The 27,010-nt window shown below is 35.4% G+C and overlaps 2 protein-coding genes and 1 pseudogene across 6 annotated transcripts in view; 2 read left to right on the forward strand and 1 right to left on the reverse strand.

Moving 5' to 3' along the window:
- FANCL (FA complementation group L) overlaps positions 1–8,970 on the forward strand; it is an 87,718-nt gene extending 78,748 nt beyond the window's left edge. The window contains exons 9-14 of the mRNA XM_032410943.1: positions 5,424–5,507; positions 5,979–6,024; positions 6,101–6,182; positions 7,018–7,134; positions 8,439–8,510; positions 8,800–8,970. Of these exons, the coding sequence (XP_032266834.1) occupies positions 5,424–5,507; positions 5,979–6,024; positions 6,101–6,182; positions 7,018–7,134; positions 8,439–8,510; positions 8,800–8,835 (437 nt within the window). The 3' untranslated portion in view covers positions 8,836–8,970. The remainder of the gene's footprint in view (positions 1–5,423; positions 5,508–5,978; positions 6,025–6,100; positions 6,183–7,017; positions 7,135–8,438; positions 8,511–8,799) is intronic.
- VRK2 (VRK serine/threonine kinase 2) overlaps positions 8,904–27,010 on the reverse strand; it is a 126,290-nt gene continuing 108,183 nt past the window's right edge. For 4 of the 5 annotated variants that reach the window (XM_032410940.1, XM_032410942.1, XM_032410938.1 and 1 more), the window contains 3 exons: positions 24,303–24,464; positions 18,329–18,394; positions 8,904–9,206 (listed from right to left, as the gene is read on the reverse strand). In XM_032410940.1, coding sequence (XP_032266831.1) covers positions 8,904–9,206; positions 18,329–18,394; positions 24,303–24,464 — 531 coding nt within the window. The remainder of the gene's footprint in view (positions 9,207–18,328; positions 18,395–24,302; positions 24,465–27,010) is intronic. The other variant, XM_032410941.1, reaches the window with a different exon arrangement.
- On the forward strand, positions 9,574–10,167 carry LOC116636393 (annotated as a pseudogene).

Below are 27,010 nucleotides of genomic sequence, written 5' to 3' on the forward strand. Positions count from 1 at the left end.
TTTATTATATTTCTCATTCAGCACAGACAACCTGGTTTTTATTCACACTCTATATTTACCTTTAGCTCTTTTTTTTTTTTTTGCTTCATGCATTGATTTGTCTTTTTAAGACCCAAGTTTTCAGCAAATTAATTGAAATAAATAATATACCCACTGTTAAGTGAAAGTACTTTCTGGAGCCATTAGTACATGACATTGCTAAAGGCTAATATGGAATTTGTGCTTATGGTAAAGAATGTATAAACAAATGAGATTATAAGTTAACTTTTGTATTTTTGTTTTTCTCATGAATGATTTGTAGTCATTTTTTATTTGATTTGATTACCTCTTTTTGTCAGATCTGTTGTAATTGTGTTCATATTGTTGCCAACCTTAGCCAAAAGCTCATGCTATAGTGTATAAAATTTATCAAGCCATTTTTACTATAAAAAATACAATCCAAATAGACCTTACAGTCATACTAATATACCTTCAAAAAATAGTAAAATTTCTGAAATTAGTACAATATTCCAGTAGGTAGAATTTATAAAAGAATCTAGTGCCAAATAGAAATAGATTTTCTTAGATTCTATAAACTAGGTTAGTTGCTTTTGTTATTGAGTGAACAGTTTCTGATTTAATATGAATTGAATTCATTGTTAACTTATAATGGAACAAAAGAACTCAGAAAATGTTTTTTATTTCTGTATTTTTTATTTAAGTTTTTAAATTCTAGGTGACATACAGTGTGATATTAGTTTCAGGTGTACAATATAGTAATTGAACACTTCCATACGACACTGGGTGCTCATCATGACAAGTGCCCTCCTTAATCCCCCTCACCTATTTAACCCATCCCACCACCTACCTCCCCTCTGGTAACCATCAGTTTGCTCTGTACAGTTACGAGTTTCTTGGTTTCTCTCTTTTTTTTCCCCCCATGCTCATTTGTTTTGTTTCGTAAATTCCACATGTAAGTGAAATCATATGGTATTTATCTTTCTCTGACTCATTTCACTTAGCATAATACTCTCTAGCTCCACCCGCATAGTTGCAAATGGCGAGATTTCATTCTTTTTTATGGGTGGGTAATATTCCATTGTATTTCTATACCACTACTTCTTTATCCATTCATCAGTCGATGGACACTTGGGCTGTTTCCATAATTTGGGTATTGTAGATAATGCTGCTTTAAATAAACATCAGGGTGCATGTATCCCTCTGAATTAGTATTTTTGTGTTCATTGGGTAAATACCTAGTAGTGCAATTGCTGGTTCATAGGGTAGTTCTATTTTTAATGTTTTAAGGAACCTCCATACTGTTTTCCAGAGTGGCTGCACTAGTTTGAATTCCCACCAACAGTGCAAGAGGGTTCCCCGTTCTCCACATCCTCACCAACACCTGTTGTTATGTTGTTTTTAGCCATTCTGACAGGTGTGAAGTGGTATTTCATAGTTTTGATTTCTATTTCCCTGATGAAGAGTGATGTTGAGCATCTTTTTGTGTCTGTTGGCCATCAGTATGTCTTCTTTGCAAAAATGTCTGTTCATATCTAATGCCCATTTTTTAGTTGGATTATATGTTTTTTGGGTGTTAAGTTTTACAAGTTCTTTATACATTTTGGATACTAGCCCTTTATCAGAGATGTCATTTGCAGATATCTTCTCCCATTCTGTAGGCTGCCTTTTATTTTAGTCTTGTTGACTGTTTGTGCAGAAGCTTTTTATTTTGATGAAGCCTAATAGTTTATTTTGCTATTGTTTCCCTTGCCTCAGAAGACCTATCTAGAAAGAAGTTGCTACAAAGAGATTACTGCCTGTGTTCTCTTCTAGGATTTTTATGGTTTCAGGTCTCACGCTTAGGTTGTCTTTCAGCCATTTAAAATTTTTGTGTTTAGTGTAAGAAAGTGGTTCAGTTTCATTCTTTTGTATATTTCTGTCCAGTTTTCCCATCACCATTTGTTGAAGACTGTACTTTTCCCAATGGATATTGTTTCCTGCTTTGTCAAAGATTAGTTGACCATATAGTTGTAGGTTTATTTCTGGGCTCTCTGTTCTGTTCCATTGATCTGTGTGTCTGTTTTTGTGCCAGTACCATACTGTTTTGATCACTACAGCTTTGTAATATAATTTGAAGTTTGGAATTGTGATGCCTCCAGCTTTGCTTTTCTTTTTCAAGGTTGCTTTGGCTATTCAGGGTCTTTTGTGATTCCATACAAATTTTAGGATTGTTTTAGTTCTGTGAAAAATGCTGTTGGTGTTTTGATAGGGATTGCATTAAATGTATAGATTGCTTTGGGTAGTATAGACATCTTAACAATATTCTTCCAATCCATGAGCATGGAACGTCTTTCCATTTCTTTGTGTCATCTTCAGTTTTTTTGATCACTATAGTTTTCAGAGTACAGGCTTTCACCCCTTTGGTTAGGTTTATTCCTAGGTATCTTACGGTTTTTAGTACAATTGTAAATGGGATCGATTCCTTAATTTCTCTTTCTGTTGATTCATTATTGGTGTATAGAAATGCAGATTTCTGTACATGGATTTTGTATCTTGCAACTTTACTGAATTCGTTTATCAGTTCCAGCAGTTTTTTGATGGAGTCTTCTGGGTTTTCTATATAGAGTATCAAGTCATCTGCAGAGAGTGAAAGTTTGGCCTCTTCCTTGCTGACTTGGATGCCTTTTAATTCTTCTTGTTGTGTGATCACTGTGGCTAGAATTCACCTGTGAAGCCATCTGGCCGTGGACTTTTGTTTCTTGGGAGTTTTTGGATTACTGATTCAGTTCCTTTGCTTATTATCAGTCTGTCCAAGTTTTCTGTTTCTTCCTGATCCAGTTTGATAGTTTATATGTTTCTAGGAATTTATCCATTTCTTCCAGGTTGTTCCAATTTGTTGGCATATAGTTTTTCATAATATTCTCTTATAATTGTCTGTATTTCTTTGGTGTTGGTTGTTCTCCTCTTTTGTTTGTGATTTTATTTGTTTGGGTCCTCTCTGTTTTCTTTTTGATGTCTGGCTAGAGGTTTATTGATTTTATTTTTTCAAAGAACCAGCACCTGGTTTCATTGATCTGTTGTTTTTTTAGTTACTGTATCATTTATTTCTGTTTTAATCTTTATTATTTCCTTCCTTCTGCTGACTTTAGGCTTCATTTATTATTATTTTTCTAGCTCCTTTAGGTGTAAGGTTAGGTTGTTGGAGATTTTAGATTTGTCTTGCTTCTTGAGGTAGCCCTGTATTGCTATTATATACTTCCCTCTTAGGACTTTTCCTACATTCCCCAAGGTTTTGGACTGTTGTGTTTTCATTTTCATGTGTTTCCACATATTTTTAAATTTCTTCCTTTATTTCCTGGTTGACCTATTCATTGTTTAGTAGGACGTTGTTTAATCTCCATTTATTTGTGGTCTTTCCAAATTTTTTCTTGTGGGTTGACTTTAACTTTCATAGCATTGACTAAAAAAGGAGAGTGATATGATTTCAATCTTTTTGTATTTGTTGAGGCCTGTTTTGTGACCTAATATGTGATCTATTCTGTAGAATGTTCCATGTACACTTGAAAAGAATGTGTATTCTGCTGTTTTTAGGATGGAATATTCTGAATATATCTGTTAAGTCCATCTGGTCCAGTGTGTCATTCACAGCCATTGTTTCTTTGTTGATCTTCTGCTTAGATGATCTGTCCATTGATATAAATAGGGTGTTAAAGGCCCCTACTATTATTGTGTTATTACCAATTAGTTCTTATGCTTGTTATTAATTGTTTTATATATTTGGGTGCTTCTGCATTGGGTGCATAAGTATTTGCAATTGCTAGATGTTCTTGTTGGATTGTGCCCTTTATTATGATATAATGCCCTTTTTCATCTCTTGTTACAGTTTTGGTTTAAAGTCTAGTTTGTCCATAGTTAAAAACAGAGCTATCCTATGACCCAGGAATTGCACTACTAGGTATTTATCCAAAGGATACAAATATACTGATTTGAAGGGGCACTTGCACCCCATTGTTTATAGCAGCAGTGTCCACAATAGCCAAAATATGGAAAGAACCCAGATGTGTCCATCAATAGATGGATAAGAAGATGTGGTGTGTATCTATACAGTGGAATATTACGCAGCCATCAAAAAATGAAATCTTACCATTTGCAATGATGTGGATGGAACTAGAGGGTATTATGCTAAGTGAAATAAATGAAAGACAATTAACATATTTCACTCATATGTGGAATTTAAGAAACAAAACATGATCATAGAGGAAGGGAGAGAAAAAATAAGATGAAATCAGAGAAGGAGACAAACCATAAGAGACTCTTAATCATAGAAAACAAACTAAGGGTTGCTGGAGGGGAGGTGGGTGAGGGGATGGGGTATTTGGGTGATGGGCATTAAGGAGAGCACTTGGTGTAATGAGCACTGGGTGTTATATGCAATTGATGAATTATTTATTTTTTTTTTTTTAATTAATTTATTTATTTATTTGAGAGAGAGAGAATGAGAGACAGAGAGCATGAGAGGGAGGAGGGTCAGAGGGAGAAGCAGACTCCCCGCCGAGCAGGGAGCCCGATGCGGGACTCGATCCCGGGACTCCAGGATCATGACCTGAGCCGAAGGCAGTTGCTTAACCAACTGAGCCACCCAGGTGCCCCTGCAATTGATGAATTATTAAACTCTACCTCTGAAACTAGTAATACACTATATAGTAATTGAATTTAAATTAAAAAAAAAATAAAGTCTGGTTTGTCCGATATAAGTAGGGCTACTCCATCTTTCGACACCCATGTGTGTGATAAGTGTTTCTCCACCCCCTCCCTTTCAATCTGCAGGTGTTGTTAGGTGTAAAATGAGTCTCTTGTAGGCAGCATATAGATGGGTCTTGTTTTTTTCTTTTTATCCATTCTGACACCCTATGTCGTTGGATTGGAGAATTTAGTCCATTTACATTGAAAGTGATTATTGATAGAAAATGTTTTGATAAAACTTCATAAAAAATCATAAACATGTTTGTTTTTACCATTTATTGTATTTCTCGTCTTTTAATTTTTGACCACAGTCCTGCTTTTCAAGGAGGTCATGGAAGTCATTTAGATAACTATTTCTTAATCTTGTGATTTCTTTTAATGTTAAAGATCTTTATCACTCTATAGATAATTTTTATTTACACTATAATAGAATTCTGACCAGAATTCTAGTATAAATTAATTATAGTAACTCAATGGATTGACTATGTATTTTGAAACTTTGGATGGATCCCCAAATCTTTAGTCATAATCATAATTTCAAAATTTCTTTTAGACTATAAAATACTAATATGCTTATTAAAAAACTATAAAACATTGGCTAATCTTTCCTTTGGTACACTAAGTACCCAGATAGATACCCCTTTATTTTTTGTTTGATGAACTTTTCTACTTCTATAAACTTCAATATTCTTTTATTCTAGGAAATAATGCTTCAATAAATATAGACGTTGACCCCAGGCATCCTACTATGCTTCCTGAGTGCTGCTTTCTTGGAGCAGACCATGGTATGAGATCTCATATTTAAATGTTAACAGAGTCATAAAATTCTTATCTTGCACTGTTAAAATATTCTGAAATATTAATATATTGGTAATCATTTTAAATGAAAATGTCTCATCATTCTGAACTGTGTACTTTTATGGTTTTTAAAAAATATATGATTTAGATTTTCCGGTCAAGTAATTAGCAAATTCTGTATTTAACAATATTTATAAGTTGCTAAGAGAATAGATCTTAAAAGTTCTCATCAAAAAAACATTTGTAAGTGGTGATGGATGTTAACTAACCTTTGTAGTGAGTGTATTGCAATAAAAACATATACCAAATTATTATGCCGTACACCCAAAACTAATACAATGTTATATGCCAATTATATCTCAGTAAAAAAAAATTCTGTGCTAAATATCTTTACAAAGTGAGAGCAGCAGACGCTAAATTATTAAACACTTTTTTTTTTTTTTTTTAAATATCTGAAGTGGTAAAACCTCTGGGAATTAAGCTGAGCAGAAACATACATTCGTGGTAGGTATCTTTTGCAATACAATTGTTATTTTTCTATTTTGCAAATTTAACAACAAATTTTTTTTCATGCTTTCAGGGATCCAGAAAATAGTCTGTTACAAAACTTGAAAGATGTTTTAGAAATAGATTTTCCAGCTCGTGCTAACCTGGAAAAATCTGTAAGTTTTATCAGTGCTTTGATATTCCAAACAGCATAGCATAATGAAAGTTAAATGTTCCTCCTTTAGACACCAGAGAAAAATGAGGCTGAAAGGGAGGGAGTTGGAAGAATATTATAACAGACTTCTGAACTGCAAGCAACAGTAGCATCAAAGAACTTGTTAACCTTTGATTAGTGGTTTAAGTATACTTTTTTCATGGTCTTCGTAGCAATAAAGTGATTAATGACAGACATCTTTATTATTAAAAATAGGGGGAAAGGTCCAAAGTAGCTAATGAGATGTTTGGATATTCTATTAGTATCTACTTATGGATGATTGAAATAAAGTTTTAATTAGCTTGATGTATTTGTGAAAAGTGGCAGTACAGTTTTTAAAAATGAATAGACATTACTATGTTGCAAAAATAATAAACTCAGAATTGATTTTTGATTAAGCAGCCGAGGTTGTAGACTGTCAAAGTGGTGGGGATGTTTTTGGCTTATTCCTTTACAGAATTTTGAAATTTAGTAATCACTAGCTAATGTCAGTTCTTCTCTTTACATACTACAGTGGCATTATATTGATGTACAATATGGGAAAATTACTTAAGCCCAAAATAGAATCTGTTTTGACTATATCTGTGTGCGTTACTTACTGGATGAAAAAAAGGAAGCACTCTTCTTACAAATAGCTTTTTTTAAAGTGTTAGTAATATAACTATTTTCTGTAATATTGTGATATAGCTACCTTTATAAAAACTTTATAAAAAGTTAATATTATCTATACCGTATTATTCATTCTTATGTTACCTTGTGTTTTAAACACATCTGCTTATAAATATTTTCTTTTGAAGGATTTTTCTATGGATTGTGGGATTTGTTATGCCTATCAACTTGATGGCGCCATTCCTGATCAAGTGTGTGATAATTCCCAGTGTGGACAGCCTTTCCATCAAATATGCTTATATGAGGTAGAAATAAAATAAATAAAAAAATATAAATATTTATATTTATAAATAAATAAAAATAACTGTGGCAAGACTCTTTTGGCTACCATGACATAGGAAGTATGCATATTTGGATCTAAAATCTGTTTAGTGAATGGTGATCCCTTTTGCCATTAGCCCCTTTACCAATTCATTTCCAGATGCCCATGTGCTTTCATTTCTTCATCCTGGTTACTAATAAGTGAAGAAATGTCCTAAAGTATCCCAAGAAGGGAGAAAGTGTATCCAGAATATATTCATGGACTGCTTATTGATGCTAACAAATCAAATCGATGGTACCTTGGACTCTTTAAGTAAATATCTCCTGTAACCCAATGCAAACTCTGTAGACTCATCCAAGTGGGAGCAGTGGTGGCAGCAAGGTGAAAGGGTAGCACTATGGAGGTATCTATTACTTTTCAGAGTAGACTTAAGTACAGAATAAATAATCTTTTGGTATTGAGAAGAATGCATTTTATGATCTAAATATGTCATAGCACTCTCAGTGACATTTTATTTACTATATGCGAAGTCTGCTTTCATTACTGTGTAGTCACTTGATCTCTACAGAAGTGCATAGTTGACATGATTATATATGCATGTATATATAGAACACCTTCCAGTTCTATAGTGCTTTCCGTCTTCCTTAATATCACCTCCCATTTTTGTGCTTAGAGATAGCAGTTGGTGTTATCTGCACTTTAACAATGGAGAACTTAGAGATGTCAATTTACCTTATATAAAACCATAAAGTACCAGGTCTAATTATAGAAATATTCTTAAGGGAACATGTGCTTTCTTTTGTAATAATGAATATTCATTTAATTTTTAAAAATGGATTGCCTCATGCTTCTAATTAATGGATTGAGAATTAACCCACTATTGGTGATTAAGACCAGAATTAAGACCTAAATATTCAAGAGCCTATTGGATCTTTCTTTTACAGCAGGAGTTCTTAATTTGTAATTAATGATTTTAGTTGGGGTCTATGAACCCCATGGACTTGGTGTGCATTATTTTCTTGTCTTTTGGGGTTGAGAAAGTGCATAAAGGGGCATAAACCAGTGGTATAGACCTCGACATCCATGCTGGTCTCCCCTTGTTTGTTATTCAGCATATTACCAGTCTGGTATTGGCTCAGGAAATGTTCCCCTTACTTTTTGCTAAAAGAAAATTAAGAAGGTAAATCTTTTGGAATAAAAATATATGTACTCAAAGGAAATGATATTTGGAGAATCTGTAATCATGCTGACACTGCTCCCTTTATCTTCTCTTTTTAAAATCTTCAGTGGTTGAGAGGACTACTGACTAGTAGACAGAGTTTTAACATCATATTTGGTGAATGCCCATATTGTAGCAAGGTAAGAAAATAATCACATTTCATAAAATGTGCCTAGCTTTCTTTTAGTAACATGTTCTGGAAGATAAGCTGATATACTATATACATATCTAAAACATTGTTTTATTATTATTCTGTGTATTAAAAAAAGTAAAATAGTCCCTACCAATAACATTGTTTTTTAAATTGCTCCTTTGGAAAATACTTTCTTTGGTCAAACTGTATCATGACCCCATTTTTTAGCATAAAGCAATCTTAATTTTAGAACGTCCACAAACTTACTTTGTTAAAATGTATTCTTTTCTTACAAGCCAATTACCTTGAAAATGTCTGGAAGGAAATCCTGAAATAAATAAGAATGTAACATTTCTGTGAAGAACTGGCAACTTTATCAAAAGGACTTTATTTGATATCTTCATAGAAAATATAAAGCAAGACATACTAAAGTCAAAAGAAAAAGAATGATGAAGCCATAATAATACACGTCTGCCTTTGTCTCTTCACTAAGAGTAAAGTCTGTGACCTCCATACCAGTTGTAGAAGTAGATGTATCCCAAGATGAAGATCTCGAATTATTGAATATATCTGGACTGGTAGAATCTTGATAGGGTTCATAAAATGAATTTGGGAAATATATACAGCTGGACTGTTGTGGAGAACTTATTTCATTCAGAATTTCTTGAGACTCACAATACTTTTGTCTTCTCCTTGTGCTTTCCTATAGAAAATAAATATATTGTGTTAGGTTTGAATTATCCTAGTATTTATTTTGTGTAGTCTGTAAGAATACTAAATAAAACATGTTACAAAAAAAATTTTTGTATATTTTTCCTGAGAAGTTTAGGTCCTGGATCCTACATCGTAAGAGTTTTCAAAGTACTCACACATTAACCAACCGAAATCTAGTCCTTTTAAATCAGGAAATAGGCCATCTCATAAGTAATTTATCCTCTAAAAATGATGAAATATGAAAACTAAATTTTCTTGGCAAGACAAAAAACTAGGCTTAATCTTACATGGGCAAGATAGTCATAATTAGAAAGCTTTTTGGTTATTAATAATTAGTGATTCTAAGGGAGCCAAAGCAGAGAACAAGATGGTGGGGGCAGTGCTGCATGTCCTCAGAGCAGTCTCAGTCAGCAGTCTGCTGCCCAGAATCCAAAGAATGATCTCTTCCAATAACAGACCTTGAGAAGACAGCTGGTTAAAATCCTTATTTGTCCTGAAAGTTGATCCAAGAAAAGATGCTCATTCTAGTCTCCTGGCCAAAAAGGAAACAAGCAGGCTCTACAAATTATAGTTTTATAATGTTAAGCTGAAATGCCTAGAAGCACACAACAAAATTTGTCAAGAGGTGTTGCCAGAGATTCATGAAGATAAACATTAACCTTGTCCTTTGGTAGGGACATGGAGCACACTGTAGAGCAAGCAGGACCAAGCTGTTTACCTGTGGAAGTATGAAGGAGAATATCTTCATAATGAATAAACTCAGAAAAAATCAGGTATTTGTGGAATTCCATACAGGAACTATTTCTTAGGAAGAATCAGCACCTGACCCATGGCGAGGACCTAATATATGTGAACTCAGATCTTAGCAACTCCAGCCAGGAACTGTGATTGCATAGGGCAATTACTATTTAGCAAAAAAAAAAAAAAAATTTCCTCCAAATGATCTATAGGATTGAACACAGTCTCAGTCAGAATCCTAGCAGGCTTTGGAAATCCAAAGGACCAAAAATAGCTAAAACAACCTTGATGAAGAACAGAGTTGAAAGACACACTTTTCCATTTCAAAACTGACCACAAAGCTAGAGAAATCAAGACAGTATGGTCATGGCGTAAGGACAGGCATACAGATCAGTGGAAGAGAACTGAAAGTCCAGGAGTAAACTCTCACATATATGAGCAATTGGTGTCCAACAAATGTACCAAGGCAATTCAGTGGGGACAGATAATCTTCGACAAAGGTGTGGAGACAACTGGACATCCTTGAAAAGAGATAAAAATAGACCCCTACCTCATTTTATACAAAAACTGTAGACCTAAATATAATAGCTAGAATACAAAAATTTTAGGAAAAAAACAGAAAATCTTTGTGTCCTAGGGTTAGGTAAAGAGTTCTCATAAATTCACAATCCACAAAAGAAAAAAACCTTTTGTAATTCAAAGGACATTATTTAAAAAAAAAATTGAAAGTCACAGATTGGGAGAAAATTCTGCAAATCATTTATCTGATAAAGGACTTGTATCCAGAATATGTAAAGAAAACTTGAATAGACAATTCTCTAAAAGCATATGAAAAGATGCTCAGCATCACGATTGTAAGAGAAATGCAAATCAAAACCAGAGTGAGATAACATCTTACACCTTTTAGGATGGCCATTATCAAAAGAACAGAAAATAACCAATGGTGAAGATAGAGAAATTGGAACCCTTGTGTACTCTTGGTAGAACTGCAAAATGGTGCAGTCATTATGGAAAATAGTACAGAAATTCCTCAAAACATGACAAGTCGAATTATATGATCCAGCAATCCTACTTCTGGGTATATATTCAAAAGAATTCAATTAAGTTTCTTGCAGAGATATTTGTACACCCATCATAGCATTATTCACAGTAGCCAAGAGGGGAGAAACAACCCAAATACCCATAGGTAGATGAATAAAGAAAATGTGGTATAAACATATAATGGAATATTATGCAGCCTTAAAAAAGGAAATCCTGCCACATGCTACAATATGGATGAACCTTGAGGACATTATGCAGAGCAAACTCAGTCAGTCACAAAAAAACATGTAATTCCACTAATACAACATATTTAAAGTAGTTGCAAAATGTAGGGGAGTTGGTATTTAGTGGGTCTAGAGTTTCAATTTTGCAAGATGTAAAGTTCTGGAGATCTGCTGTACAACTGTGAATATACTTGGCAGTACTAAACCATACAGCTGAGGTAAGTTTCATGTTATGTGCTTTTTACCACAATAAAAAAAGATTTAAAAATAGTATAGTGATTCCCAACATTTATCATGACATGGCACCCTTTACCCAATATACATGCCATATATTGGGTAAGGGAAGAGGCTATTTCAAATCAGAGGAAACTGCCCCAGGGTGGATACTGTGGCATGTCTCTCTGAATGCTCCAGGAATAGACCAACCACTATAGACTGAACAGATACTGATGCATGCAAGTTCCAGGAATTTCTTAAATGTTTTTTAACGACATTCCTGTTGGCCAAAACTCCAAGAATCAGTTTCCTGTTTTCAGCTTGTTACAAGTTGTTCTGTTTCTGCTTCACTTTGGTGCCCTGGCCTGCCCTCTCCTTGTACCATTTATCAAGTAACTTGGAAGAGAAGAAATTTATAAACAAGGCAAAATACTTCAATCTTCATCTGATGTAGTACCATCATTCTTCACAAAAGCTACTCTCTTGACCTCTAAACAACCATTCTTCAGAGTCTTTTTTAACCCCACAAAAGTCACTTTCAGGATACAGAGTTTTAGAAGGTAAGAAGTAACTTCTACATAAGGTATATAAAACAAAATAGATATCTTAAAAGCACTTTAGCTCTTCTACCTAGAAGAAACTATTGAGAGTCAACTAACTTTACTCTTTACTGCCTGAGAGCTAATAAAGACACACTGTCACAATTTTACTAAATTTCTGTCAGCTTTAGAGGCACCTGGCTGGCCCAGGGTAGAGCATGTGATCTTGATCTCAGTGTCATGAGTTCAAGCCTCACATGGGCATGGAGCCTACTTAAAAAAAAAAAAAAAGAAAAAGTTTTGTCAGCTTTATTTGCTAAAGGCAAAGTAAGTGAATAATTATTCCTGTGGACCCATAAAGCATTGTTCTTCCACAAAGAAAGAAATATGCCATCAAATTGCATATTTTTAAGGGCTGAGACCACTGGTAAGCTAACTTAAGTAGCATTTATATATAACTTACATGTGGAAATGGATGATACCCCATCTAGGTAAGAACAGAAGTCAAGCCACTAAAATTTCAAGATAGAATTGTCTACTATATAACCTATGTACCTAGTCTCTCTGTAAGCAACAACTAATATCAAATGGGAAAGCACTCATCTAAGGATTTAACCACCAGTTGTCTTCAGCTTACTGAGTGATCTGCTTGGGAAAGAGTCTGTGGCATGGGTTGTAAAAATGTTGCGAGCTGCCTGTTTTGTGAATAAAGACTGGAACACAGCCATGCTCATTTGTTTATGTATTGTCTATGGCTGCTTTTATATTGCAATGGTGGAGTTGAATTGTTCTGACAAAGAGTAGGCTGTAAACCTAAAATATTTACTGTCTGGCTCTTTAAGAAAAGTTGTCTGATCTATGGCATAGTTTTTCAAACATTAGAAAAAGCATACAAATCATTTTGGGATCTTGTTAAAATGCAGATCTCATTCAGAAGGTCTGACATGAGACCTTAGAGTTTATGTTTCTAAGAAGCTCCAGGTAATGCCAGTGCAGCCGGTTGGCACAACACACTTTTAGTAGCCGGGCCCTAACGTATGCAATAATCTACTCTGCTAGTGCAGTGTAGTGCTTCTCAACCTGTGACAATTTTGCCCCACAGGACATTTAGCAATTTCTGGAGACATTTTGGGTTACTATGACTGGGAGGAGGTACTATTGGTATCTACCGGATAAAGGCCAGAGATGTCCTACAGTGTACAGGACAGCTCCTTAACCCACCTCAATATACCCACAGTGATGCTGTTGAGAAACCTTGAATTCTGAGCAAGTTACTAGCCTTGAATGCATATCAACATCAGACCTCCCCTCCTGCTGTGAAAGCCCATGAAATGAATACAGTATAATAGAGTTGGACAAAATATATGAAGTAACTTACCAGGCATAGAAAACAAACAAGGCTGTGATTCTTGAAGAAAGGAAAACAACCCAGATCTTAGCCTACAATTTCAGATGATATTTACCTTAGATCAGCCTCTAAAAGACCTAAGCAGAAGTCAGGACACGACTAATCAAGTTGAACCACCAATAAATTAGCTACCTCCCAGGACAAAAGTCAGTACTCTCTAAAAGAATACAATAAAATGTGGAGTTTCAAGAACTGACTAGCATCCACAATATTGAGCATATAATAAAACTTTACTACACACAAGGAACAGGAAAATGTGAAAATAATAGATGTGACCCAGATGGTAAAATTATCAAACAAGGACAATAAGACCTCTACATAAGTATGTTCAAGGACTTAAAAGTTAAACATAATTAGTGAACAGACTGGGAGACTCAGCAGAGAAATGAAAAATACAAAATGCTTCTAGAATGGAAAAATACAATACATGAAATTAAAAATCCACTGGTTAGGTTTAATAGCCAACTGGAGGCCAGGTAAAGGATCAAACTGAAGCACAGCAAGATAAAAGACTAATTTGAAAAATGAACAGAGCCTCAGAAAAGGCCTGTGAGAAAAGGTAAAGATTTTTAACTTGCATGTGTATTTGGATCTCAGAAGGAGAAGAGGGATTAAGGCATGAAACAAATCATACCTGAAACTTTTCCAATTTGATATCAACCCAGATTAAAAAAAAGCTCAACGAAGCCAAAGCAGAATAAACAAAGATACAACCATCTCTAGAAAACCAAAGATAAAAAAGCAAATATTAAAAGCAGCCAGAAGAGACACATATAAGAATGTCAATGATAAGAATAACTGCTAACTTATTAGAAAAAACATTCAAGAAGAAAGGAAACAGCATCTTTAAGTTCAGAATGAAAAATCCCATATCCAGTTAACCTTTCACAGTGAAGGTGAGGGGCATCTAGTTCCAGACAAGACAGTACGTACATTCAACTCTGTTCCTTCGGCTAATTACTACTAAGGTTTTTTGGACAAAAGCAACTAAGAGAACTTTCTGAAAGTTGTAGAATAGAAGGCAGACTGGATAAGGACCTTAGGACACAAGGAAGGACCCAGCCACAAGTCTCACTCTAGGCCCCTTCTTTTTAATGCCTATTTATCTCAGCCTGGGCTACAACGTGGTCTACAATTTGAAACAGCAATATGCACAGACCAAAAAGATCCAAGAAAAGCCTGCTGTCTTTAAACAATGAATCAGCAGGAAGGCAAATATACAGTTCAGAACACTTCTGACTATACCTGCTGTACTCTAGATGAATACCAACTTCTCCCTCCCTACCAGATACTGTGGAGACTAAAGGGCAGAGCCTTTTAGACTGTCCTTCCCTGCACTAACACAGGCAAAAGCAGTGCCACTCTTCCTCCCCAGTTGGCACTGTGGAGATTGTGCAGTCGAGCACTAGGGACCATCCCCACCCTGCATTAAGCAAACATCAGCAAAAAGCAGCAACCCTCTATTTCTCATTGGCCTCAAACACTGTGGAGAGGAGCCCTATTGACCCATCTTTGCCATGCATTAAGAAAAGGCAGTACCCCACATCCTTTTAAGTAGAAAACCCTGTTCTAGGTAATTAACAGACTACGAGAGATAACTAGCTAAGCTATAGTAAAAAACTGACACCAGAAACCAATGGGATCTAACTGATATTTATAGAGCACTCCACCTCAAAACAGTAGAATGCATTTTCTTTTCAGTTGCCATTGGAACATTCAGCAAGATAGGCCATACCCTGGATTACAAAATAAACAAATTTAAAATGAAAGTATACAAAGTATATTCTCAGACAATAATAAAAATTAGAAATCAATAAAGAAAATGGAAGAAAAATCTTCAAACACTTAGAAATTAACACACTCCTCTAATAGCCAAGGCATCAAAAGAAGTCTCGTGAAAGTACAAAATTAAACAAAAATACAATACATGAGGATTTATGCGATGTAGTTAAATCAGGACTTAACAGGACATTTATAGCATTAAATACACCAGAAAAAATGAAAGGGCTTGAAAAAATAGGAAAATCTCCACAACACTTGAAAATTTAAAAACATTCTTCTAGGGCACCTGGGTGGCTCAGCCGGTTAAGCATTTGCCTTCGGCTCAGGTCATGATCCCAGGACCATGGGTCGAGCCCCACATCAGGCTCCCTGCTCAGCAGGGAGCCTGCTTCTCCCTCTCCCTGCCCCTCTCCCTGCTCATTCTCACTCTCTCTCAAATAAATAAATAAAATCTTAAAAAATAAAAATAAAAACATTCTTTTGAATAGGTCAGAGACCCAAGATAAACTTAAAAACATATTGAAGTAAATGAAAATGTATCAGAATATATGGAATATGTCTAACACAGTGTTTGTTAGAAGTGAAATCTATATATTAAATACATAGAAAAAAAGAGAAGTCTCAATTCAATGATTAGACTTAAATTTCCATCTCAAGAAACTAGAAAAAAAATAAATCCATAGCAGAAAGAAGAGCAGAAATCAGTGAAACTGACAATAGAAAAAAAGAAAAAAAGCTCATTCTTTGAAAAGACCAATAAAATTGATAAACTCCCAGTATCTAGAAAGAAATATTTCTCCCATCCAAGTACTAACCAGGCCCGACCCTGCTTAGCTTCCAAGATCAGATGAGACTGGGCGCGTTCAGGCTGGTATGGCCGTAGACTAGAAAGAAATATTTCTACAGCCATTTACAGGATTTAAATAAGGGAATACTATGAACATTTCTACACATAAAAAATATGACCGCTTAGATGAAATGGACCAATTCTTAGAAAACCACAAATAATCAAAACGAATTCAAGATGAAATAGATTAGGGGATGGTAAACTGTGGTCCACAGTTCAAATCCAGCCTAACATCTGTTTTTGTAGAGCTATCAACTAAGAATGAATTTTACATATTTAAATGATTGGAAAAAATATTTTGTGACATTTGAAAATTTTATGGAATTCAAACTTCAGTGCCATAAAATTTTGTTGGTACTCAGCTATACTCATTTGTTTACATATTGTTTATGATGTTTTTTATGTTATGTTAATCACCATACATCATTAGTTTTTGATGTAGTGTTCCATGATTCATTGTTTGCATATAACACCCAGTGCTCCATGCAGAACATGCCCTCTTTAATACCCAACACCAGGCTAACCCATCCCCCCACCCCCTCCCCTCTAGAACCCTCAGTTTGTTTCTCAGAGTCCATAGTCTCTCATGATTCGTCTCCCCCTCTGATTTCCCCCCCTTCACTTTTCCCACAAAGGAAAAATGTGTATGATGCTTTTGTGCTACAATGCACAGTTGAATAGTTGTAACAGAGACCATGTGACCTGTAAAACCTAAATATTTAACTATCTGGCTTTTTGCAGAGAAGTTTGACCAGTCTTGATATTGAATTCATAGTTAAAAAGGAAAAACCTCTAGGCCCAGATGATTTCACTGGAGAATTCTCAAACATTTTAAAAAGAAAAAACACCCTCCCCCCAAAAAAAGAGAGAGAGAGAGGGAGAAAGAAAAAGAGACCGATTCTACTCATTCTCTTCCAGAAATCAGAAGGAAGACTTCTCATTTTATGAGGTCAGCACTGCCATGATACCAAAACCAGATAAAGACATAGAATAAAAAGAAAACTACATACCAATAATCCTCATTGATGCAAAAGTCCTCAACAAAATACTAGCAAACTGAATCCAGCAACATATGAAAAGAATAATACACCATGACCTGGTGGGTGGGGTTTATTCAAGGAATGTAAGACTAGTTCAGTTTCTTGATTCAAACACTAATCAGTGTCATCCACCATGGTGACAGTATAAAGCTGAAAAATCATATGATATTATTAATTGATACAGAAAACCATTTGATAAAATTCAATACCCATTCATGTAACTCTTAATACACTAGAAATGCAGGTGAGCTTTATCAACTTGATAAAGAACACCTACCAAAAATCTACAGCTAACATCATACTAAATGGTGAAAGGTGAAAAACTGGAAACAACTCACATGTTCTTCAACACTATACCCATACTTTAGAATACTACTTATTAATAAAAAGGAATGAACTACACTACTGATACATGCAAAACTCAGATGGATCTTTAGGGCATTATGGTGAATGAAACAGAGTCCATCTCAACAAGTTACACAGTATATAATTTGACTTTTACAACATGCTCAAGATATCAATTATAGTAATGCAGAACAAATCAGTGCTTTCCAGGGATCAGGATAAGGGGGAAGGTGTCCCTATAAAGCAATACACAGAAATTTCTTTGCGAGGGAGTTTCTTTCTAGAACAGTTCTGCAGAGTAATTGTGGTAGTTACTCTATACATGTAATGCAATTTCACAGGAACATATGCACAAATGCATGTAAGAATCGATGACCAAATGAGGTATTTTATAGTAATACGCCAATGTTCTTGGTTTTGAAAATTATACTATGGCTATAAGATGGTCATTGGGGAAGCTGGGTGAAGGGTACATGGGAGCTCTCTATTATTTTTGTAATTTCTGAGTGTTGCAATTACTTTAAAAAGTTAATAAATTCAGAAGTAAAATATAGTTCCAGCTCTCCCCACACCAAAAAAAAAAAGTAAAGGTGAAATAAAGGTATTTTCAGACAGACAAGAAGTGAGAGAATTAGTTTCCAGGAAACCTACACTACAATAAATGTTAATGGAATTTTTTTTTTTTTTTTAAGATTTATGTATTTATTTTAGAGGGAAAGGGAGAAAGCACAAGTGGGAGGAGGGGCAGAGAGAGAGGGAGACAAGCAGAGTCCCCAATGAGTGGGGAGTCAGACACATGGCTTGATCTCAGGACCCTGAGATCATGACCTGAGCTGAAACCAAGAATTGTACACTTAACCGACTGAGCCACCCAAGCGCCCCTAAAGGAATTTTTTTAGGAGGAAGGGAAATGAACCAACTGTAAACTCACATCTATGGAAGGTCTGAAGAATTCCAACAACAGTAAATACGGGGATATTTGACTTTTTTCTTCTTCCTTTAATTGGAAATAAAACTGATTTTTTAAAGCACAATAGTAACTGCATTATGGAATTAATTACATATTAATTAATTTCTTAAAAACGAAATGTATGACAACGATAACAAAAAGGATGGGAGGATAAATGGAAATGTGTTTTCACAAGGTTCTTACATTATATATTAAGTGGTATATTAAGTCAAGGTAGATTGTGGTATGGTAAGTTAAAGATGTACATTGTAATTTCTAGAGCTATGCTAATACAGTAGCCACTGACCATATATGACTTGAACACTTGGAATATGGCTAGTCTGAATTAAGGTCTGCTGTTAGTGTAAAACACACTAGACTTTGAAGACTTACTATGAAAAAAGGAATGTAAAAGGTCTCAATTTTTATTACAATTATAATGTTTTGGATGGTTTAATTAGAGTATATTATTAAAGTAAACATTACCTGTTTCTTTGAAATTACATATGTGGCTTACATTATATTTCTGTTAGAGTGGTTTCAGAGCAGGGATTTGCAAACTTTTCCTTTAAAGGGCAGATAGTAAATATTTTAGGACCTTGGGGGCATGCAGTCTGTGTTACAATTACTTAGCTTTGCCACTATAGCATGAAAGTAGCCACAGACAACATGTAAGAGACTTAGTGAATAAGTATGGCTAGGTTGTAATATAACTATTTACAAAAAGAGGTGGCTTGCTGATTTTGGCCCATAGGCCATAGCTTGCTGAACTAAAGTACCTACTACAACAAAAACCAAGAAACCAAGAAAGAACCCCAAAAAGTATAGTTAAAAAATGAAGAGATGAGAGACAAATTCTCCATTACTCCAGAAGAAAGCAGGAGGGAGGTAAAAAGTGACAAAGAATAAGCAGGGCAAAAAGAAATCAAATAGCGAGATTATAGATTTAACTCAACTACAATGTTTACGTTAAATGTAAATGAATAGATTAAAAGGAAGTTTTGTGAAGTTTTACAAAAAAGTAAGACAAACTCTGTTATTTACAAAAGCACTCACAGACACAAAGACACAGAAAATACAAAACAAAAACATTAAACATAAAAGGATGGAAAAGGATACATCATGTGAACTAATCACAGGAAGGCTAGAATTATTAAAATCAAATCAGACAAAGTAGAATTCAAGATAAAGAATACTGACAGATACAAGAAAGATGTTTGGGGCGCCTGGGTGGCTCAGTTGGTTAAGCGACTGCCTTCGGCTCAGGTCATGATCCTGGAGTCCTGGGATCGAGTCCCACATCAGGCTCCCGGCTCAGCGGGGACCCTGCTTCTCCCTCTGACCCTCTCCCCTCTCATGCTGTTTCTCTCTCTCTCAAACAAAATCTTTAAGAAAAAAAAAAAAAGAAAGATGTTTCACAGTGATAAACAGATATTTCACCAGGAAGATGTAACAGTTCAAAATCTGTATATACCTATTAAGGGAGCATCAAAATCCATGAAGCAAAAACTTATGGAACTAAAGGAAAAGTAGACAAATGTGCAATTATGGTTGAAGATTTTAACATTCCTTTGTCATTAAATGATTAAACAGGAGGACAAAACAAAGCAAAACAGTATGTATATAGAAAGTTTGAGCAACACTACCAAACAATTTAACCTAATCAACATTTATAGAACAGTAAACTCCAAACTTCAGAATACACGTTTGTTACAAGTACATAAGGAACATTCACCAAACTAGGTCTTCTTCTTGGCCATAAAACAAGTTTCAGTGTGTTTTAAAGGGTTGAAAAAATACAGGATATGTTCTGATAATAACAGTTAAATTAGAAGTCAACAAAAAGATACAAAGAAAATCTCAAAAAATTTAGGAATTAAAAAGCATATTTCTAAATAATTCATTGGGTCAAAGAATAAGTCAAGGGAAATTAGAAAATATATTTAATTGAACAGTGAAACACAATATATCAAAATCCGTGGACTACATCAAAGCACTGCTTAAAAATTTTTATAGCTATATATATATATAATAGATTTGAGAGAGTGTGTGGATGGGGGAGAGGCAGAGAGAATCTCAAGCAGACTCTATGCTGAGCACAGAGCCCAACAGGGGCCTCAATCCCATGAAGCCAAGATCACTACCTGAGCCAAAACCAAGAGTCAGATGCTTAATCGACTGGGCCACCCTGGTGCCCCACTATATATTTCAGAGAAGAGACTTAAAATTAATTTTAGCTTTTATCTTATGAAGCTTGAAAGAAAAGAGTACCTAAAATAAGTAGAAGGAAGGAAATGATAAAGAATGGAAATTAGCGAAATAGAAAAAAAAAATCAGTAGATAAATCAACAGATCCAAAAATTGGTTCTTTGAAAAGATCAATAAAAATGACGGGCATCTAGCTAGACTATCAAAAAAAGAAAGAAAAAAAAAAACTAAAAAGTTACCATAATCAAGAATGAAAGAAGGGACATCAAAATGGATACTGAAGATGTTAAAAGGATAATAAGAATGTCATGAACTACGTAGTGCTGAGAAATTTGACAACTTAGATGAGATGGACAAATTCCTTGAAAGATACATATTACCAAAATTGACACAAGAAGAAAAACAAAATCTAGTAATTTCATTATAGCTGTTAAAGTAAATTCATAATTAAAAATTTTCCTACAACAAAACTCTAGACCCAGATGATTTTCTTGCTAAAATTCTATTAACTATTTATGAAAGACAAATCTTAGTAAAACACTTCCTGAAAATAGACACTTCCAACTGATATAATGACCTGAAAAAAAACACACACAAGGATATTATGAGGAAAGAAATTACAGATCAAGAGGTCTCATTAATGTAGATACAAGGAAAACCCCTTAATGGAATAACAGCAAAATGAATCCAGTATGACAACACATCATGACTAAATGGGGTTTATCCCAGAGACAAAAGAAGGTTGATTTAATATTCAAAACTCAATATAATTCATTATACTAGTAAAGGAGAAAAGTCATATGATCAGCAGATCCCAAAAAATTACTTAAATATTCATTCATGACTTAAATTTTGTTTTCTTTCCAACAAACTACAATGAAATTTCCTCAGCCTGATAAACGGCATTTAGGAAAAGCCTACAGCTAACATACTTAATGGTTAAAGAATGAATATTTTCCACCAAAGAACAGCAACAAAAGCAAGGATGCCCACTCTCGGTGTAGTATTCTACGTCACGGCAGGTGTAATAAAGCATGAAAAAAAGATAAGAAAGGCATACATGCTGGGAAGGAGGAAGTAAAACTCCATTCACAAACATGATTGATTATGTAGAAAATGCTAAGAATGTATCAAAAAACTACTAGAATTAAAAAGTGAATTTAGAAAGATCCCAGGACACAAGGTCAATATACAAAATGATATTTACAATAGAATTAAAAATATTTAGAGATAATTTTAATGGAAAATGTATAAGATATCTACACCAAAAACTACAAAACACTGTTGAGAGAAATTAAAGATCTACATAAACGGAGAGAAGTAGCAATTTCATGCGTTGGAGGACTCAAGTGTGTTGCTGGGATCTCAGTTGCCCCTAAGCTGATCTTTAGATTTAGTGGAGTCACAGCCAAAATCCCATTGTGCTTTTTAGTGGAAACTGACAAACTGGTTCTTAGATTTTATGGAAAGGAACAGAACCTAAAATGGCCAGTGCTTTCTTGAAGAAAAGGGTTGAAGGACTTCTATTGTAAAGCTGCAGTAATGATGCAGTGTGGTTTTGGTGTAAGGACAGACTGACAGAAGAGAAGAGAGAGCCCAGAAACAGACCAGTACTGTCAGCTGACTTTTGAAAAAGATTCCAGCGAAATTTAATTAGGAAAAGGAAAATCTTTTTACACATGGTGCTGAGACAACTGGCTCTCTATAATGTAAAAGAAGGAATCTTAACCCCTTACACCATATACAAGAATGATTTGAGATGGCTCATAGACTCAAAATGAAAGCTAAAACTATAAGCCTTTTAAAAAAATATATAGCAAACCATGACCCTGAGATAGGCAAAGTTTTCTCAGGTTTCTTTACAGGAAAAAAAAAAAAAAAAAAGATAAATTGAACTTCAAATAAAAATAACACAGTTTTGCTCACTGAAGACACTGTTAAATAAATGAATAGGCAGGCTGCACTAGAACATATCCACAATACAGATATACAGAGAATTCCTACAACTCAGTAATAAAGAGACAATCATCCACATAAAAATGGATCAAGACATTTCACAAAAGAAGATATATGAATGGGCAGTCAGCACATGAAAAAGTGCCCACAATTATTAATTATCAGGTACATGATAACTGGAATCAACAGAGATACGAACACATAAATGTTGGAATGGCTAAAATTAAAAAGACCAACAGCAAATGCTGGGGAGTATCTGGGATTACCGGCAGGAGTATAAAATGGAAGAATCTGTCAGCTTTTTATAAAGTTGAACATACATCTGCCTTGTGAACTAGCAGCTCCACTTCTCAGGACAAACAAAACGTCTTGTGTCACAATGTTCCATAGGACTATTATTCATGGTGGCTAGAGCCGGGGCAGCCCAGGTGTCATTAATGGGAGAATGGATATATGAATTATGATGCAGTTCCACAATGGAGTACTACTCAACAAGAGAAAGAACAAATGACTGAGATATGCAGCAATATGGATGAGCTTCAAAAAAAAAACATGCTGAGTGAAAGAAGCCAGACCCAAGAGTGCATACTGTGTGACTACACGGTATGTGATTTTTGAGAAGGGGCCGAACTAGCCTGGTGGTGAAAATCAGAGTATCAGAACAGTGGTTGTCTGGGGGAAAGGGACCAACTGAGAAAGGGAACAAAGAGCTTTCTGGAATGATAAAATCTGCACGTGTGTATCACAATGCCACCCCAATTAAATCAGTGTCTTTGCTTGGAACCTGGGCATCAGTGTTTTTATAGTCTCTCCCTACCTCCATACATAAGTGATTCTGGTGGGCAGTTAGGGTTGAAAAAGACCACTCAAGAATCTCAAAATTTTGTCACCAAGCAATATTTGTGATTTTATAAATGATAACTATAACTGCAAAAGATTCTTATTAGTTCTAAAAAAGCATTCTCTGGATAAACGTGCATGCTTCCTGGTTGGATAAGAATTGCCCAACTTGTATGCATCTAATTTTTGTCTTGGCTGCCAAGAAGTTCAGAGCCAAATTCAGTATTCAGTTTAGTGATTAACATCCCAGCTGCCTAATACACCAATTTGGGGGGGGGGGGGCTTGGGAGATAGAGGATGGGGGCATTAAAATATCCTGTTTCACATCTTAAACTACCTCAAATCATTTGGGGGAAAATGACGGTGTATAAATCATAAAAAATATTGGTCATTTTGGAAAAAATATTTTTTTCACTGAACATATAAATACATTGTATGCTTCTCCTTCTTGTCAAAAAAAGGTTAGATAAACAAAGACTTTTGCTATTGCTTGGATGAGTCCTCTGCTAAAGGTAAATCACTATCCGACCAAATGATCGAATAACGTTAAAAAATACATCATTTTAAAATACAACCATATAGACAGGGAAACTCTTCTCTTACATTTGATTATAAGGGTGAGACTGGAGGAACCCATGTAAGAGTATGGAATATGTTAAGAGTCCCTAATGGATCATAGATGGCATAAAAAATTTAAGTGCACTTCATTACATTCTTAGGCTAAAGAAAGAAATCAGATCTGTACGCAAATGTGCTCACTGTCGTTCTGTTTCTATGATGACTGGTGTTGGCTGCTTTGATTTTATCCACTGGATAGGGTATTTTTCTGCCCCTTCTCATTTAACAAAACCATACAACCTTGGCCCTCAGGAGAAACTAAAATGTCTTTATTCCCAAAGGGCATATTCTAATGCAACACGAAGGAAAAAAGAAACAACAAAAAGCCTCTCACCTGAGCTGTCTCACTGTTAAGCAATCCAGTCGGCGGCTCCTCTTTTTGCACTTTTCTCCCCGTTAAGCAGGACTCAGCACTTCTCTCACTATGGATGTTTTTTTCTATTGACCTATTTTGCATCTGATTGACTTGCTTTGTTGCAGCCTTTCGAGAAACAACCTGTTGATAGAGAGTAAAAATGTATAATGAAAACTTTTGACACTTGTAAGAAAAAAATGCATTCCCGTCCAGATTCTTGAAAATTCTAAACTTGCCAAGTTTTGTGAAAAGGAAGAAATAAAGAGGAAACCAACAAATGGATGTTATGGAAAGAATATAGTCGTTGGCAAGATCCAGACCCTTTCTCATCAATAGTACAAGACCAATTAAAATTAGTGTCACTGTTGTACGCGTTTTAGAAATTATCTCTACAGATAACTTGCTTATTGAAAATGGCATTTTTACAGAAAACTGTCACATTCTCAAACTGCACATGAATTCATTATTAACCTTTGCTGGGAGTGGATCCAGTACATCTTTTTAGTTTAAATTCTTATTAATTAGAATCTTAGTTTTCTATCATTGAAGTGAGCCTAATTAATGTGAACGTATAAAAGGAGCTTATGATGTTGCTTACCTTTTTATACAGGTAATTTAACCTTTGAGCAGATGAGTCACAGTTCATGTCACCTAGTCCTGTGTACCACTATCAGGGGTTAAGTTCTCCAACAAGCCTGCTGTCTCTGAGGTTTCTTTTTCACACCACAGTGTTTTCTGGGGGATGACTGACTCTTAATAACCTTGAAGTAGACACAGAAATAGAAGGGCAGGTCCCACAATAGAGTTGGAAGATTGAAAGCCACAGTGAAGACCCTTATGTGAAGTATTTGCTCAGCAGCTTCGTGTTTACAGCAGCTGAAAGTGCCATCACCTTTTCTCCGGGGTTAAATAGGGGGCAGAAGATAGGAACAGCGCAAGGGGAAATAACGGAGTAGCCAGCGCCAAAACGGAGGAGGAATTACATTGGCTGGGCAAGCAGAGCCTTAATTTGTAGTCTCTCAATTTTTAGCTTCTATTGCCAAATGTGTTCACTCCTTCCCTTTAAAATATGCTGGTGTTTTGTGGCTAGGTCTAAGCTGTCACAACACCATTCTTTATTCACCCCTCCTCCTGGATCCCAGCTTCTCAAAGGATAGCAAAGCCATTGCTTTTCAGTAACCTGACAATTGGAATTGTTCCCTCATCACTCGGGGTTTCTTTATTTTCACCACTCAACTCTCCCAAACTACTGGGAAAATTCATGTGTAACCACCTTCTGAGTCACTCTCCCACTGAAGTCAACTTGGTGATAAAGGCGCATCAGACCACCAGTGTGAAACAAAGGGTTTCCCAAGGCTGTTGTACACCGTTTCATCCTAATGAAAGACTGGCTTGCCAATCATTGTGAAAATGTGTCTTATGATATAAAGGATTCGTTGAGATATTAATTGAGGTTTTTAATGCCTCCTGGATACTAGGCACTTTAGGTGTAACGGTTTTTGGCCTGGGAGCCTCTGATGTACAAACAAAATTTGATCTAATATATTCAGTCCTCCGTGAGGCTTTCTGGAAGAGACGAGGCCTCCTGGATCTGCTGTCAGTTGGCCGGATGGCTAGGTTGTGCTGCCATAAGCACTTCTAGCTAATAAACAAAATGATATCCAGTTTATGAAAAATTTCTTTTTCTAGGGAAACTTCTAAAACGGTAAGAATGAAGTGGGATGATTAAGTTTTACTCTCAATTATGAACAGAGGTAAAACTTTTCTCAAAGACATAAAAGTAAGTACAGGAAACACTCTGGGCATCTCATATAATCAAATAAAATGATACTGTCCAAATATGTGTCATTTTCAAGAAAGTGGCTATTCAAATAAGGTATCTTTTATTTAATTTCCCATCAGCACTTCACGGTGTTCTAAGAAACCTGGAGTACTCTGGCCTCCTAAAATTCAGTAAGCCAAAAATATGCTCGTAATTGAGATTTTATACTCTCCTTTTCTCACACAGAATATGAAGACAAGCTTAACAGAATTATTTTGAGAAGGCTCAAGAAAGAATTTTAAAAATTTTTAAGTTCAATACAAAGATTACTACAACCAATAATAATATGTTCACCCCTGGATTTGCTGTGGGAACCTCAGATTTAGGGTAAATGGAAGGACAAACTTTTACTTGTCTGAAATGTAGGACAGCTTGAACATTTTCACTCTGTCCTACAGCTACTCCTCTGTCTAGGTAGAGCATTTAGGAAGGATGGGTGGCTCATTATGCCCAAGGTCTCTGTGCTAGTCCCGTGTGGACTCGGGCACCCTAACAAGGGGGGAGATATGATAAGCTGATGAGAGGGTCCACTACTGGCTCTTGAGGAAACAGCTTATTCAAGGGTTGAGTGGGGGCCTTCAATAATGCTGGTTTTCCACCTTGGCTTTCGCATTCTCATCTGGGAGTTCTAGAGCTTTAGCTCACCTCAATAAGCATTCTTACTGAAATACGGTTTCCTTCAGTGAATTTTGGACATTAAATCCCAGTGGAGGCACAAATAGACGGGGGTAGCCCTGATGGTAGACTCCTCTAATTTGACAGCATTATCTCAGGAGCCACCGGAGCTACTAAAGAGTGATTTCAGCTCTACAGACCATCATTGTGATTGAGGCAAATGCCCCAAAAGATTTGCTTTTCAGGAAAA

The sequence above is a fragment of the Phoca vitulina genome, unplaced genomic scaffold, assembly GCF_004348235.1.
Source record: "Phoca vitulina isolate PV1807 unplaced genomic scaffold, GSC_HSeal_1.0 scaffold12, whole genome shotgun sequence".
Classification (NCBI taxonomy): domain Eukaryota; kingdom Metazoa; phylum Chordata; class Mammalia; order Carnivora; family Phocidae; genus Phoca; species Phoca vitulina.